Source organism: Patagioenas fasciata, chromosome 2, assembly GCF_037038585.1.
Source record: "Patagioenas fasciata isolate bPatFas1 chromosome 2, bPatFas1.hap1, whole genome shotgun sequence".
Lineage (NCBI taxonomy): Eukaryota > Metazoa > Chordata > Aves > Columbiformes > Columbidae > Patagioenas > Patagioenas fasciata.
In genome coordinates, this window is record NC_092521.1 from 50,167,539 (window position 1) to 50,183,641 (window position 16,103).

A 16,103-nucleotide genomic window follows, 5' to 3' on the forward strand; every position below is an offset into this window, starting at 1 on the left:
TGCAAAAATATGATATCACTACATGATTATCAGAAAAGCCGTTAGCAGGGTGATGACAGAACTGTTTTCATCACTCCTACAATATTAGGAAGCCCTCACTGAAACCAGCAGCTTATGCTGAGGTTATTGCACTTCTGAAATTTGTGGCCAAAGGTATTTGCAGAAGATATTATGATAAACTGAACTTTCATTAGATCAGGAAATGATTTTTCATCAAAAAAGAAGCCTGGAAGCATTAGCAGACTGAAACCGTATGATGCAGAAGTCAAATAAAAAGAAATCCAGACCTATTATTTTTCTAAATATGACTTCTAAACTGGTTTTGTGACTGCAGGGATGTCTTATGACTCTGCAATAACATGCAGGGCTAGGTCTTGCATTTATGTTATTTAAAATGTTTTCTCTCACTTGACTATATCTGACAAAGTTGCTGAAAAGAAGAAAAAATATGTTGCTTGTTATTTTCCCTTATTTAATATTCCACCCAGTCTGCATGCAATCCTTTTCAATTAATTTCAGCTAAGAGATGTCTTCGCCTAAGCTAATTGTCAGTGCAGCAGAAAAATCACAGAATCACAGAGTGGCTGAGGTTGGAAGAGACCTCTGGAGGTCATCTTGTCCAACCCCAGTGCTCAAGCAGGGACAACTAGAATCAGTTGCCCAGAACTGTGTCCAGGTGGCTTTTGAGTTATCTCCAAGGATAGAGACTCCACAGCTTCTCTGGGCAACCTGTGCCTGTGCTTGGTCACCCTCACATTTTTCTTAAGTTCAGAGGGAATCTCCTGTGTTTCAGTCTTTGCTGCAAGGTCATGTTGCTGGCTCGTGTTCAATTTGGTGCCTACCAGTACCCTCAGGTCCTTTTCTGCAAAACTGCTTTCCAGCTGGGTCGGCCCCAGCAAATACTGTTGCATGGGTTTTTTTCTCCCCAGCTACAGGACTTCTTGAAATTCATGAGGTTCCTGTCAGTTCATTTCTGCAGCCTCTTGCTCCCTCTGGATGGCAGCATAACCTTCTGATGTATCAGCCACTCCTCCCAGTTTGGTGTCATCAGTAGACTTGCTGAGGGTACACTCTGCCCCATCACCCAGATCCTGAATGAAGATATCAGACGGAGTATTGACCCCTGGGGCACCCTACTATTCACTGGCCTCCAAGTCTTCGGAGACCAGTCATGGTATCAGCTTTTAATGCATACCACAAGATGGCCTGGATCACCTTCTGCTGTAGCTCTCCTTTTCCACTCACAGTATAGGAAGTTCAGAACACTAGCTTAGGTGCCTAACTTTTGGATGACTAAAATTTCTGCTGCAGAACTGACCACATTCACCTAACAGTGACTTGGCAGGTCTCAGCACCTGCAGCAGCAAATACAACACCTACCTGAATTGTTTGCCTCCATCAATGCTTTACTGAAGCCAGCACTCTGTGTGCTTCCATAGGTGCTCTTCATTTTCTCCACATCTTCTTGAATTGGCAGCAGCTCATCCAATACATTAGTTGTGACATCCTCGGCACTTTTTACCATGTTCTTTGCACTGGTGATGATGCTGTCGATATCATCTGAAACACATAAAAAAACACGTGCAGATTCTCATAGAAACAGATTAAAAAGGCAAACCAGAAGAGATCAGTAACAGACCTCTGTTTATCCCATTGAGATTATTTTGAAGAGTGACAAGATCAATTTGCAGTGCATTCTTCTTTCCATCAGCGACATCAATTCTTTGTTTTATGTCTTCAAGGGTCGGACCAAGAGCTGCAAAACAGTGAATGCCCTGTATGAATTTTAAAAAGAAATACCAGCTCTCTGTTGGACAGGTGGTGTAGAAACACCAGCCTGCACTCTTACACAGTTTGTGTTGCTGCTGAGCATTGAATGAGCATTTGCACTGCTAAACAAGCAAAAGGCTAAGGATTTGCTGGAAAGCAGTACTGCAAAGGTGTATAGCATAGCAGAGGTATGAAAGGCACTTTCTCATCTTTTTGCCATTTGAAATAACCATAACAAGATAATCCATTGTAATGGAACTAGCCTCTTCTGGTTAAATGTGTGCTGCAGAGCTTTGCTGAGCTGTGAAAATTCATGGTTCAATGAAAGCTTGTCATGCTGTGCTTACATTTCTACTATCATTTTCATTCTCAGTACCTTGCAAAGTCTTTTTAGTCTCTTGTGCTTGATTCAAGAGTGTACTGCTCTCGGTTTTTAACTTTGCAGCTTTTCCTGATAGATCTTCTCTCTTCACAGTCTGGTAACAGAAGCATGGCAATGTAAGAAAGACTGCCGTAATAACTACTAAAATTTAAAAAGTAAAAGAGCCCATTCCAGTTTAAAAAAACAACTATACAAGGCCAGAGATTTTTTGTGAAAACCAGCACCTTAAATAACAATTATCAAGATTAATTTAGGCAAAATACACCCTTGGTCTTTAGGAAACCTCTGACAGATTTTGGAGCATTCGGAAGAAATTACTAGCACATGAGTGTTGGATATTACTCCTCTGCTGAAGAGCTTGTGGGTGTTACTCCTGCAAAGTAAAAGCCAATACCTGAAATCGCATTCAGAGATTACTGAGTTTGCCTTATACACATTTCTTTATTTTGCACAGAAAGGAACAGTTAGTATTCATGTGACAGCCTCATCAGAAAGGCAGTAACTAGTCTGCTTAGTGCTGAACCAAGTCTAACTCATGAGCCCACAGAAGATCAGTTCATATAATGGCTGCAGCCAAGTAAGGCATGCCAAGACACATGGGTCCTTTTTTGGTGTCTCTCCGGTAGTTAACAAAATCTAGTTGTAACGAGTTTACCATAATTTGGCCACTTATGGGTACTTACTGATAGAGCTGAGTCAGCTGCATTCCCAGCTTTGCTGGCTGCTTCCTCTGCTGCTTTGATGGCATTAATAATATTGTCATAGGCAGTAGAAGCTTCCACAGCACAGCCTACCAGCTCATCCTTCCTGGCACTGTTCTTTATTCTGTGGGAAAAAGGGCGGAAAATGCAATCTTATGCAAAAACTGTTGCCTATGGGAAGTATCCTGCATCCAGTATTTTCAGTATTTTCCAATCAATGCCAACACAGAAAATGTTTTTCAGTTAGATCTGTAATTTCTTTCTGCAAAAATATCAAACTTAGAGGCAGACCAATATGAAAAGATTCTTCAGATTATGGGATAAGTTTAGGTGCTTTGAAAAGCGCAACTGTGGGCCTCCAAAGCAGCCTTTAAATGATACAGGTTGTGAGAATTCACCAGTGCACAAGGTCAATGAGGCATCTCCATCAGAGTCTCCCAAATACACTTCAGTTCAGAGAACTGCAGCTTCCAGATAATCTCTGACTGCTCCAGCATCCTACAGCAGCAGATGGGGCACGAGATGGAGCAACTACACCACCCTTGGGCTTTTCCCCAAGAACCAGTGTAGTAGCTCTGGAATCAGAAACAAAAGACAAAATCTCTTACAGCCGCTTTCCATGAGCTGTGCAACTGTCCACCATTAGCTGCCTTGTATTTGTGAGAATATTGTCCTTTTAATTGAAATAATCATGCTGAAAACTAATAAAAAGTTAATGTTTTTATATATATATATAAAATTTTAACCAAGAATTTTCCACCTGAATTAAGCATTTTGGAATTTAACTTTTTGAGAGTTTCTAGTTGGTATAATGACAAAATGCAAACAATTTGCACAGGAAGAAAAAAAAGCATTTCACTTTTTACATTTTGTTCAGATGTACAATAGAAGGCCTCCAAACTTCACTCATAATTCCAAGGTAAAGTACAAGTAATGAAGAGAGAAATACTTGATCCACATCAAGTTTCTCATTTTTTGCCTTTCTAGAAGATTCCTTGAAGTGTGAGAAAACTATAGGAAATCTTTTCCTCACTAATGCTAAACAGTCAGGTCTGAAGACTCTGCCAAGACAACATTGCTTCCAATTATTTGCCCCAATCCCTTGACATCATAAAGGTATTCCTCAGTATGAGTACAGGAAATAACACTAAAAAAAAGATATTCTAAATATGTTCCTATCCTGTACACATGTATTTTCTCTTGCTAGTAAGAAGTTAATGATGTGTTAATGCAGCACAATAAAGCCATATTATGGAAGTCCCTACTTCTGGGGAAAAAAAAAAAATCAGGAAAATTAAAGAAAGACCTGGTCTGTGGGGAAAAAAGAAAATAAAACATCTGCACATCAGGAAGAAGCAGAAAAAGACAAACCAAATTTCTTTTCAAGTTTGCAAATGGTCATTAAAGCAAGTGAAGTTGCAGACAGAACATTGCAACTATGGAAGTTATGTACAAAAAATTCTCATTTACAGGAATAGCAACATACTCTTCCAGTTGTTTTGCCAAGTCTTGCAAAGATTTGGCATGTTCCTCAGCCCTCACCACCAGTGGTTCTTTGCTTGCTGATAAGGAGCTATTTGCCAGCTTTTCATTCATATCCTTCCTTGCTCCATCCAGCTGAGCAGCCAAGCTTTCATATTCCTGTGGGTTTATAAAGATAAAATTTTATTTGTATTCACACATGTTTGATTTTGTCCTCATCTCCTTCAGTGCTACATAGACAAGCCTCATGTCCTAACCACTGAGCTATGCTGCCTATTACAGTGACAGCAAGGTATTGGGGGTTTTAACCTTAACTTAAGAAGGTTAACTATACCTCTTTGCTCTTCTGCAATAATCCAAGTACACTGTTAGCTTGTGTCAGGGAAGTTCGGGCAGAGCTCAGAATATCCAATATACTTTTCTGTTGCACATTTGTCTCTTCCATCCTTTTCTAAGGAAAAATGAAAGGTTGAATAACACATGATTGGGTTAAAAATGAAAGAGAGGGAAAACTGTATCTACCTAACCTAGTTTGCAGTAGGATTTACTAAAGGCACCATTGCTGTGGTAATCAGACACCTATAGTGTTCAGGGTCTAATGCTATCCTGCTGATTAAACGAATGAGAAAACTCAGGAGTCAGCTGGGCAGCAGGCTATGGTAGTTCAGTTATTAGTCCTCAAAGTAAAAGTAGTATGGGTCTGCTGAGATGAGCTGTCAGGACAGTCTAAGTGTCTGGCTTCTCAAACCTGGAAACTTCAAACCTGGAAGCTAAAGCAGCTCCCAAGTGACTACCCTGATATTTTCTGTTCTCTCAAAGACAGAAATAAAGTGATTTCACTATCCCTTCACCTGGGGATCTTAGCAGAAATGGGGTGTGAAACCTCCTCACCTTATCCTCTTGAAAGCTCTGAGGGGAAAGAATCTCCTTGGTCTAGAGCAGCCCCATGAAAATCCACAGTGTAGCTCTAGGGTAATGGCACACCACAAACACAGCCAGGCAAGTGGTGTTGCAGGGAAGGATGCATTAGCTCTCTTCAGCTGGGTTGCTATCACAGTAATGTGTGAAATCTCTCTGTACCAGGGAAGTGTATCAGGAGATTTATGACTTCTACAGATGCATCCATCTTTTAACACAGTTGTGCATACTTAGGGGCACACGTACAGTCCATGCACATGAAAGTACAACTGAATATTGAAAGAGACAGTTGAATGCAGAAATTCTTTCGTTCAAGCAGTGTTAGCAAACTGGATGGACATAAGTGTGCAAAAACAGTGATACATTTTAGCAAAATCACAATTACTTCAAAAGAATGAGTCCTGCAACACACTCATTTCTTGTACAATTTACCAGCTCAAAAAATCAAGCACTGCTCAGGAATGACAGCTGTTTCTTGTCACCTTTCTGATGAGACCTCAGAAGCAGTTCTATAGAATATTAATCTCAAATAATTTAAAAGTACTGCTCCCATCTTCATGGCTGTTAAAGCCAAATACTTTAAGGAACTTACTATAAAAAGTACAACAGCATCAGGAATTTTATCTAGAATAGGAAACAAAAAGGCAGCTGAAGAGAGGGGCCAGGCAGAGGCTCCTTCCCTGCTCTCATCAGAGCTATGTCTTGTTCATGCTGTCCTGGTCACATAAAGAGGCCACAAGTGGGAGCCAACTTCATTTATACCTGTCCACACATAGATCAAATGATGGAAAAAGGCCCTGGAGAAAGTCTAAAGAATTGGTGCTATCTGGCTTTGCAAGGCTAAAAGCAGCAATCAAAACCACTTTTTATCTCCTGAGGTTTAACTTTCTTCTCCTGAATTCTGACATTACCTTGATGTCTTCCAACAGAACTCCATTATCTCTGTTTAAATTTTCAGCCTGCTTGATTTGTCCCGTCGCTTCATTCAGCGCTTCACGAAGGTCAGTGATTTTGGATTCATATTCATTCAATGAATCCCTCACAATTTTAATAAGCCCATGATTTTCTTGGTGGTACTTCTGTAGTTCATTCTTAATACGTGCCAGTACTGCAATATGAGGACCAGAAAGAAAAGTTTTGTTCACAGAAGAAGGGAACCAGAACAAACTTCCTTCAAAAGGGCTTGACATTTAGGATTAGAAAGCTGTGGTTGTGTGAAATACTGAGCATCCTTTGCAGCACTCATTTCAGTGTCACTATAGCAGAGATGCCATTCAGCATCTCGCTGGATCAGACCTGCTCACAAGTTTGCTGCTGTGAACACAGATAAACATTTATTTGGCTACTCCTAAATTAAATAAGGATGAAGATGATCTGCAAATAATGAATTGTTTTCTTTTTTATATATGGAACTAACACAATTTTGTCAACAATTTAATCTACAATGCAGATGTCTACATCTGCGCTAGTCAAAGCTTCCTCTGTAAACAATGAAGAGATATAAACACATTTAATCTCTAAGAAGGTAGAAAAATAGAAGAGGTGAAATGAATCACACTCTTCAGAGTGCCCATTTCACTGTCTGCAAGAAGAGTTACAGAAGAATTACTCAGAAGTAGGTATCAAAGTCTAAAGTTGGGGAAATTACTTTTATTCCTAAGGTCATTCACATTTCTCAACTATGCCCCTCATTAGGAGATAAGCATGTGATTCTGCTGTCCTTGCACTCTCTAATGCCCGGAATCAGGTTTCTGAATGTCCCAGTAAAAGACATGCAGAGAAAGATAAAAGGGAGTATAATTAGTGCAACTAGGTCTTCTGAACTTCCTTAACCTTGTACGATCTGGTTCTTGAGATTATTCCAGCAGCTTCTTAAAATCTGTTGTTAAATTACATGTATAATGGCTCTAAAATAGCTGCTTCTGCCATAGCCTAATAATACACAGAAGTGCTGCATAGGTATATATTATTATAGGCTATGTCTTTATTTTACTGAGATACATCTAGTTAAAGAAGAATCTACTGGGTTGCTTCCACAGCTCAACTTGGTTTCTTCCTTAACAAACTAAAAATGCTTTTAAAATCCCTCCGGAGCTACAACTTCCTGTTGACTAATGACTGCTACAGATCCCAGGGATACATTGCAAAATGCCCCTCCCTGCACTCCCTCCCAAACAATCAATAATGCTTCAGACTTAAGATTGATTTTTCTAGAGAGCAAGAAGCTGAGAGAACAAGCCCTTACACAGTTGAGCTTCTGTTCGCTCCTTCTCTGCCTCTGCTTGAAGTTGGCCAAAGTTGCGGTTTCGCATCTCCCTCACCATGCGTTCAGCTTCGGCCAGTTCCTTAGCAGCATCTCCCAAGGGCAAGTTGTTACCTTCTGCATTTGTACCAGCTATTTGTTCCAAAAGCACTGAAAAGAAGTGTCGTTAAAATCAAAGAGAGCATGCATTTAAGCCTATGCAAAGGACACAAATGAGTCTCTTTTCTGAAAAAGGCATTCCTTAATGAAGCAGATCTATTTTGCATTAACTGTATTAAGTTGAAAAGTGTCCCATGTCACACAACCAGAGCTAATAAGACGGCATCAGGCTTGAAATATGTCCCAAATGACCAAGTTCACAGCAATAATTTTAAGCTTCTAACTTAAAAGAGCCTATGCTAGAAACCCAGACTGAGGTCAGACTAAAGTCAGCATAGTCAGTTTGTTGCTCTAAATGTCCCTGTGGGAAAGCTTCTCTGTCCCTATTCACTACATAGGGAAGGTAGGCTTCTAAATTAACATTATATATTAGATTTCTAATAGGAAGAGTGAATTCCACAGCTACGTCTGGATTCTGATTTATGAAGTTGCTTTGTAAGAAAACCTCTCATGTTTAGTTAAGAATACTGTAAATAAACTGAAAAGATTCCATAAAACAAAACATGTTATGGAGTTATAAATTATTTTTACCTTGTATATTGTTGACAACTATTTGTATTCGTGAAACCAAATCCTTTCCTTTCTGATGAGTTTGGCCAAAATTATTAAATAACATCTCAGCTGCTTTGTAGTTTATTTCAGCCTAGCAAAGGAAAAAAGTGATTAGATTAAAAATATCTGGATACAGCATGCTAAAATAAGTCAATAGATCTATATTTTGAAATTGATTTGGCAAGTCACCTTTTCCTGGAGAGCATTTATATCATGGTTGAGGTTAATGAATTCTGTCTCCAACTCATCTGCCTTTGAACCCTGATTATGAACAACAGAACGGTAATTGTTCAATAAGACCTGAAAAGAAGAAAAACTTCAATAAGTCACCCATAAACAACAGACAAAAAGCAAAAGTTCACTGGATTAAATCTTTACCCAAGCTAAATGAAAGCAGCATTCCTGACATGAAGGCTGACCAATTGCTGCCCAAAACCTGGGCTTTTTTATCTAAGTGTAGAGAAACTGCTATTCCAACTGAAGAAAAATTTTTAGGATGAACTTTGGTATTGGCAATTGGAATGTTGGGGTTTTTCAGTAGTGCAGAGACATGAAGTGCTGGAAACAGAGCTATAGGGAAACCTCAGAGATATATCTTTCAAGGTGAGCAGTCCTCAGAAAAATCAGAGATACTGATTTTCTTTCAGAGCATGACATGGAAACAACAGCTTTCTTTTAACAGGTGAAGCCCAGTGCTGCCAGCATCTGGTATTTAAAACCAAAAGTTGATGTGTGTTTCCTTGTAAGCTGACAAAAAGATGGCATAAGTTCCTAGGTTCAGCTCTTATCTGCTTAATCTGAAATCTAGTTTTCTGTTTATATGCGTCTACCTTTAAGTCCTTGATGCGTGTTTCCAGATGTCTCATCTGCTCCAATGTGTGGGTACTCGCATGGACATTTTGCAGCTGAGACTTGATCAGCAGAAGTTCATCACCTATTGTCCTCAAATCCTTCAGCAGCGTAATTACACAACTATCACAAGCTGTAGGGAGCATGAACAAAGGAAAACAATACATATTATTGACATTTGGTGTAGAGAACGTTTCACTGGGTACATTAATAGATGAGATGCAATGGACACACACTTCAACGCCTGTCACCTAGTGCCACCTGAAGAACTAGGGCAACAACAAAGCCCACAGTAGTAAGGAGAAGTGACCCAACCCAGAAATAAGGAAGAGGCCCCATCTACATCTGGCTAGTTGACCTCTTCTGTCATTTTTTTCCAAGTGTTTGATTGAATGTTTGCTTTTAAAGGATTCATTACAGGACATCTCCAGTTCTTAAACTCTGCCACCCTTAAAAGAATCATCAGTATACGTCTGAAGCCAGCAGACACCAATCTAAGTGCAGTTCTATTTTATTACTTACAGTCACAATCTTCATTTGGATCCACATCTTTTGGTTCGTTATTGAAACACTCTGAAATCACAAGACTGTCATCAGTAACCAAAGTTTTCTTATGGAAATACTACTATCGCATTTTTGCCCTCACTTTTTATGGTTGGCAGCCATTAAAGCACAGTGCTGCCCTTTCCCAAATCCATACCCACTCTGAACAAGCCCAGATGCCCTGAAGGCTCGAGCATGCCAAAACATTCAGCTCCCACTTATGCCTTGCTGAGTTCAACATCTTTTTGTCCCTCAAAGGAAACCGACTGTAGATAGTTTGGTAGCAGCAGGAGGTTCTCTCACATCAAGCGTGCTGAATGTATTGCCAGAACTTGCCTAGAATAACACCACCAGGATTGTAGCCAAGATGGTATTGTTAAAGCACTTTACTCAGGACATAGGTTGAAACCCCTTTATCTTCTTGAGCATCCATGTTCAAACCAAAAATTCTGATTCCCCAAAGAATGTCTTACCCACAAGGAACTGAGAAATGTTTATAGACTTCCTTCATACCTGTCTCGTCTTGCAAGATTGAGGGATTAATCAAGCTTGAGAGAAATCCAGAGTGTACACATGGAAGGAGGCACTGTACATAACCCAAGGCACAGTGGGTGGGCCACAGATACAGGTGGTACGCAACAGACATTGCCCTCAGATATTCTAACAAGCTGGCACAAGGGACTGCCTGTTCAGTGTCTGTTTTGGCTCGTTTGTCTTACAAACCCCATTACAAGAAGCTTAATGCTCTCCAGGTGCACATGAGATTGTAACATCCTGGGATACTAACTTATAGGAGGCAGAAAAGGAACTGGCTCTTAGAAATGAAATGCCGCCATATAGAATAGGAATCTCCCCATCTTGATGCCCAAGTTCCTTTTACAGGCTTGGTCCTACTGCCAAACTCTCATCTCCTTTTGAAAATGAAAAGGGCTGTGCATGTCTTTTAGTCTGAAGGAAGAGGATGCACTCAGGGTAGAGGCTGTTGCAAAAAGCCAACAAGAGCTTCCAACTGTGAGAGGTTACAGTGATGAAATTAAACCTGAACTTTAACAGCAGCGTGAAACAGCCTGGAACAAACTGCCTCGATGTGCTGTTTCCTTTGGCATTTGCACATTAAATCATCAGGAAGCAAAATGGGATTGGTAGTGAGTGCTGCTGCCAAAAGGAGACAAGTGACAAAGAATATATTTGTGAGACAATGAAGGAAATTATTCCAAAATTAACTACTTGTGCAGTTGTGCTGTTGTGGAATTCAGCTAACACCAGACACATTTCAGCTGTCACTGTGAAGTACCAATTAAATAAAACTATTATTACAGCCTGTGCACAAACAACATCAGCCAAGAAATGGTGAAATGAGAGTCTGGCCAAGTGCCGAACATCATGCAGAAGAAACCTGCTAGAACATGCTGTGCTGATGATCACAGAGGATTTTATTCTTGATGTGGAGAAAGAGATGGCTGCTCAGAATATATAGTTGGAGACAAACTGAAAACTGGCTTGTTGAATTTTGCCCTACAGATTAGTTTGTCCTAGTAAACACTTGCTTCAAAAAGAAAGGCATGACAAAACATCAAACACTACTTGGAACTCTTCCACACAAGGTATAAATATAATAAAGATGTATTACTTCACCGATGAAATATGAAATGAGAAAGAAATAGCTATTGAAAAATTGCACCAGGTGTCAACAGCAGTTCACATCACTTGCTGGTTTTCTAATTTCTGTGACCAAGGTGATCCTTGCGGTCATTTGAATGCAAGTACAAACAGTAGTGCAGAGAAAGGAAGAGCATGGAAATATTACGAATTTTTAGCTTGACACTTCACTAGCATGTGAGGAAGAAAAGCTGCCTACAGGGAAAGTAAAGTGTAATTTTATTGAGGAATGAAAATATGGGAGAATCAAGGTCCTTTGCAAGAGTAGTGGCCTATGTGTTTCTGAATATAAATTAGTATCTCAGGGACTGAGGCGAATTAAGGTAAAGACAGTTGGAGGAGTGTAGGATCAGGCCTTTTACTTAAGAATTATAATAAATATACCAAATACATGCTAGTGGTATAAAATTCTTCTAAGGGCTTACTAGTAGTGGAGTACAAGTGTGACTGATACTGAGAGAGTCACAGATGTCTCAGATTGCACTATGGGGTATAGCAGGATTTATAGAACAGCCTCCTGAATCAGGTCCTAACTTCCACCATAAACACAGTTAGCTTGGATACCTAAGATGGCAGTGCCTGATACAGACTCTGAAGATGCGAAGGGTCTGGAGCACAAGTGTGATGAGGAGCGACCGAGGAAGGTGGGGCTGTTTAGCCTGGAGAAAAGGAGGCTGAGGGGAGACCTTATCACTGTCTACAACTACCTGAAAGGAGGTTGTAGCATGGAGGGGGTTGGTCTGTTCTCCTAAGTAGCGAGAGAAAGGACAAGAGGAAATGGCCTCAAGTTGTGCCAGGAAAGGTTCAGAATGGATATTAGGAAAAAATTCTTAACAGAAAGGGTTGTCAGGCATCAGAACAGGCTGCCCAAGGCAGTGGTGGAGACACCATCCTTGGAGGGGTTTAAAAGGCCTTTAAATGAGGTTCTTAGGGACATGGTTTAGTGCTAGAGTTAGGTTATGGTTGGACTCAATGATCCTGAGGGTCTTTTCCAGCCAAAATGATTCTGTGATTCTATGATAATGTGTCCCAAATACATTTTAAAAAGGCACACTGAGATTGCTCAGTTTCATAAGTTTGTAGCACAGACTGGCAAGATATGACTTAACCATGGCAGAAGAGGAACTGTAATGCATTTGAAAACATGCCCATGAAATAGAAAAACAAAATAAAATTGTTAGTATTTATGACAGGAAATACATGATAAAATGGCATACAAGGATGAATTCAATGACTCAGAACAGCCCTTGTTTTACTGTGGTGTTATGTTTTAAGAAAACTTACATTTTTGTTAAAAATTATCTACATTTCTTATAAGTCCAGATTTTTCCTTCAGTTCAACTTATCTAAATTCCTTCCTTCTCTGCTTCCCAGAGAGAAAACAATGCTCCCTTCCATGTTCTAGACCCTCACATACCTCCAGTCAGGTGGTCACAGCTAGCCAGTTGTCCATTATTATTACAATTACATTTCTGACAGTAGCCTCCATATTTTTGTGGATTTCCAAAATATCCTGGAGCACAGCTAGATAAAGAGATACAAATAACTTTTATTAAATATTTGATGCTAATTTCCCTTGACAAAAAACACCAGTTATTCTTCTGAACAAACTTTCAAGAACTTTTGATTCCATGTCTTGACTTAGACAAAAAGGGTTTCTTTTTGATTTACAGTATCCTCTGCACTATACTAAAAATATCTTTCCAAGTACTGCAGATTTTATTTTTCTAAAAATAAAAGAACTCCCACAATGCTCATGTAGGAATAGTTTGCTTAATCTAAAAAAATACAATGCACACAGATACATACATACATAGAGAATTTGACAAAGCCTAACCCAGCAAATCACACCATCCCACCAGAAAACACATATTAAGGAGGCTCATAGTGCAAAGCACATGTGAGACATGTCAAACAGCAATGGCACTGAATGACACTGTCAGCTTTCTGCTGGGTGACACCTCCTCTTGCCATCTGCCAGCAAAGTAGTCTGTGGGAGTGATCTCTAAACATTTTATAGGCAAAATATATTGTCCCAGCTGGCTAGCTAATGTTCCTAGAAGTCACTCTGCTGTAAGATCGATAGGGGAGGTAATACATGATGGTCATGGCGAGCATCATCGGCCATGGTGAGCAGCTGAAGCACAGTTAGATCTGGAAGGGAAAATCTGGCTAAGATCTGCAGCTTAGATGCCAAAAGTAACAGTCTTGAAGCACAAGACAATGTGCTACTGGAGCTACTGTCTTCAGGTGAGACATCACGACTTATTGGCTTCAAGTTTCCAAACCAGGTAACACCACTCCATTATGCTTGAATTTCCCCTGGATTTGAAACTCAGTGAAATTGCTTCCTCTGCTTGTCCAAAACTGCCATGCTGTTCCTCTTGTGCTTTGCCAAACTGCTGCAACGTTCCAGCAAACGAGGTGGCTTCAGTGTTGTGTTTGTACGCTCCAGAATGATTTGGGATGAACGGCATTGCGTTAAACATTATGTGGTGGCTGTTGGATAACTAAGAACACTGAAGCACCATCAGGCACATTGGAGGAAATGGGAAAAGGCTTTTAACTCAAAAAGAAATGAAGGAAGTGGGAGTCATTATTACCAGAATGAGTGCAGGATGAGGCAAGGCATGAGGCACTTAGGCAAAGAGGCTCACTCTTCTCTTTTTTGATTAAACTGTGTAGTCACTAAACTGCCTGTGGAGATTTGTTTACATTTATTCAGGGAGTGTTTAGTTTACATCTAGAATTACACTATAGCACCACTCTAGCAGCTATTCCTATAAATAAATACTCCTTAAGCACGTGCATAGTACGCATATGTGTATGTCCATATATTACCCAACACAGACACAACCTCCTTTTATGGTGTCTCTCAAAAACCTTGGTCTTGAGAAACAAGTCACTTACCGTTCACAACGAACTCCAGTATAGCCTTCTTTGCAGAGACACTGAATTTCTTCACCATTTGCCACACAGCCAGTTGCAAATCTTTGAGAAGCAGCAAAAATATTATTGTAAGCAAAGAGGTTTTACACTCTAGAGGCTAAATTAAGTTAAATTATTTTAAAATTAAAAAGGTTTTATACCACCAAATTACTTCTCAGCTAATTTAATTGCCTCTAATTATTTGAAGCTTCATATTTTTTGTATAAATTCTTCCCTTAGACTAAAAAATAGTCATTTCCTGACCCTCTGGACTGAGAATAATAGTTCACTATCCAAAGGAATGCCTAAAATAAACCTTAACAGTGATGCTGTAAAATAAAACAAGTCTGAGTAGCTATTTTATCTTACTAGGCAAGAATCAACAGCCTGTGCTAGACAACATTTCTTCCTGTTTAGATAGCTTTTTTTTTCTTTTTTATGGGTGGAAACAGAGGATATTTTTATGTAGCTAATATCGTGGGGATTTTTGTTTTGTTTTTAACCAAGGCAGAATAGAGTTTTAGAATGTTTGTTATTTCCATTTCTTAATCTATGAACACTTGCATAAAACAAGTCTGTGTACCAAAGACAGATGTCTGCACTACGAATCACATATAATTTGACTAGGTGGAAAATTGTCAACTCCAATAATGCCAGGTGGGATGCATTTCTTATGTCAGGAATGGTATTTACCACACTAATGTGCAGCTATGAAACTGCACAGGTTTATGGTCTCCCTAGGTATTTCATCACTCTTAAAGCAAAAGATGACTGCAAATATATTTGGTCAGCCTCAGGCAAACACCTGCAGAAGAGGCCAATGCTGTCAAAAACAGATCTATCAGAGTTCTCTGATAAATGAAAAACGTGCCTATTGTCTGATAGTGTAAATCTCTTACTTAAGGCTACTCAGTGTTTGCTAATGCACCTGGCAAATGCTATGTGGTGCCTTTAGTAATTTATAGGTTAGGGATTTAAAAAATATATATATGGTTTTATATAACATGTTTCACCTTTCAGAACTGACCTATGATGACAATGTGGATAAACATACAGTGCATTTGAAATGCAATTTAGTGCCAAATTTTAAAAGCCTGGCAACCTTATTAGATCCAATGAAATGGATTTTTTCCTAGCTCAGTAGGTTTGCTCTTCAAACAGAGCATCCACCTGAAGACCAACCATGCTCTTTCAGAAATCTAGATAGGTGCTTAACAACTTCAGCATTTTTATACTATTTTCGCATCCTACTAAATTTTCTGAATTCACATAAAAGGCTTGTTTAATTGACTCATATCTCACATTTCAGTAAACAAGAGAGATTCTGGCTATGCCCAGTAAAAGAAAAGACTCTCATTCCATATTTCTCTCTATGAATGAGTTACTGGTGGTTTTGTACATAAGCCCATTACAACTGCCTGGGGGTCCCACAGGTGATGAACAACATGTCTTTGTGGTTCAGGAAGTGAGTGAGAATTAGAATACTCAGCTTAATAAAAAAGGCAATGCCATGCGGCAGAGCACCAAGTTAGTGCTGGCCTAACATGCCTCAAATGGATCTGATACCCCACCATGCTGGGTGATATGAAAATACAGAAAAAGATTATCCAGCAGTAGTAGCTGGGTTGCGGGTTGGTTTGTTGTTTTATTTTCCTTCTTCCTGTTCTCTTTACTCTTAACTACTCATGACCTTTTACCGTACCTGTTTGTATAAGGGCAAGGACACACTCGACAGGAACCTTGAGTGGCATCTCCAAAATAACCATCTTTACAGCGCTCACATTTGTCCCCAGCAGTATTATACTGACAGTTCTTAAAAAGGAAACAAGCAAGACAGTTAACAGCTTTTTATCACTCAATATGGCTTTTTTTTCAATTATAGCCAGTCTACTCAGAG

At 39.5% G+C, this 16,103-nt stretch overlaps 1 protein-coding gene across 3 annotated transcripts in view; it reads right to left on the reverse strand.

Annotated features, from left to right (window-relative positions):
* The window catches only part of LAMA3 (laminin subunit alpha 3), a 119,484-nt gene that overhangs the window by 17,792 nt on the left and 85,589 nt on the right, over positions 1-16,103 (reverse strand). For all 3 annotated transcript variants that reach the window (XM_071804181.1, XM_071804180.1, XM_071804182.1), the window contains exons 42-56: positions 15,909-16,018; positions 14,189-14,269; positions 12,696-12,802; positions 9,599-9,649; positions 9,058-9,209; positions 8,417-8,527; positions 8,207-8,318; positions 7,499-7,666; positions 6,165-6,361; positions 4,670-4,786; positions 4,340-4,494; positions 2,836-2,977; positions 2,147-2,246; positions 1,640-1,756; positions 1,381-1,560 (exon numbers count right to left, since the gene is read on the reverse strand). In XM_071804181.1, the coding sequence (XP_071660282.1) occupies positions 1,381-1,560; positions 1,640-1,756; positions 2,147-2,246; positions 2,836-2,977; positions 4,340-4,494; positions 4,670-4,786; positions 6,165-6,361; positions 7,499-7,666; positions 8,207-8,318; positions 8,417-8,527; positions 9,058-9,209; positions 9,599-9,649; positions 12,696-12,802; positions 14,189-14,269; positions 15,909-16,018 (1,900 nt within the window). The remainder of the gene's footprint in view (positions 1-1,380; positions 1,561-1,639; positions 1,757-2,146; positions 2,247-2,835; positions 2,978-4,339; positions 4,495-4,669; positions 4,787-6,164; positions 6,362-7,498; positions 7,667-8,206; positions 8,319-8,416; positions 8,528-9,057; positions 9,210-9,598; positions 9,650-12,695; positions 12,803-14,188; positions 14,270-15,908; positions 16,019-16,103) is intronic.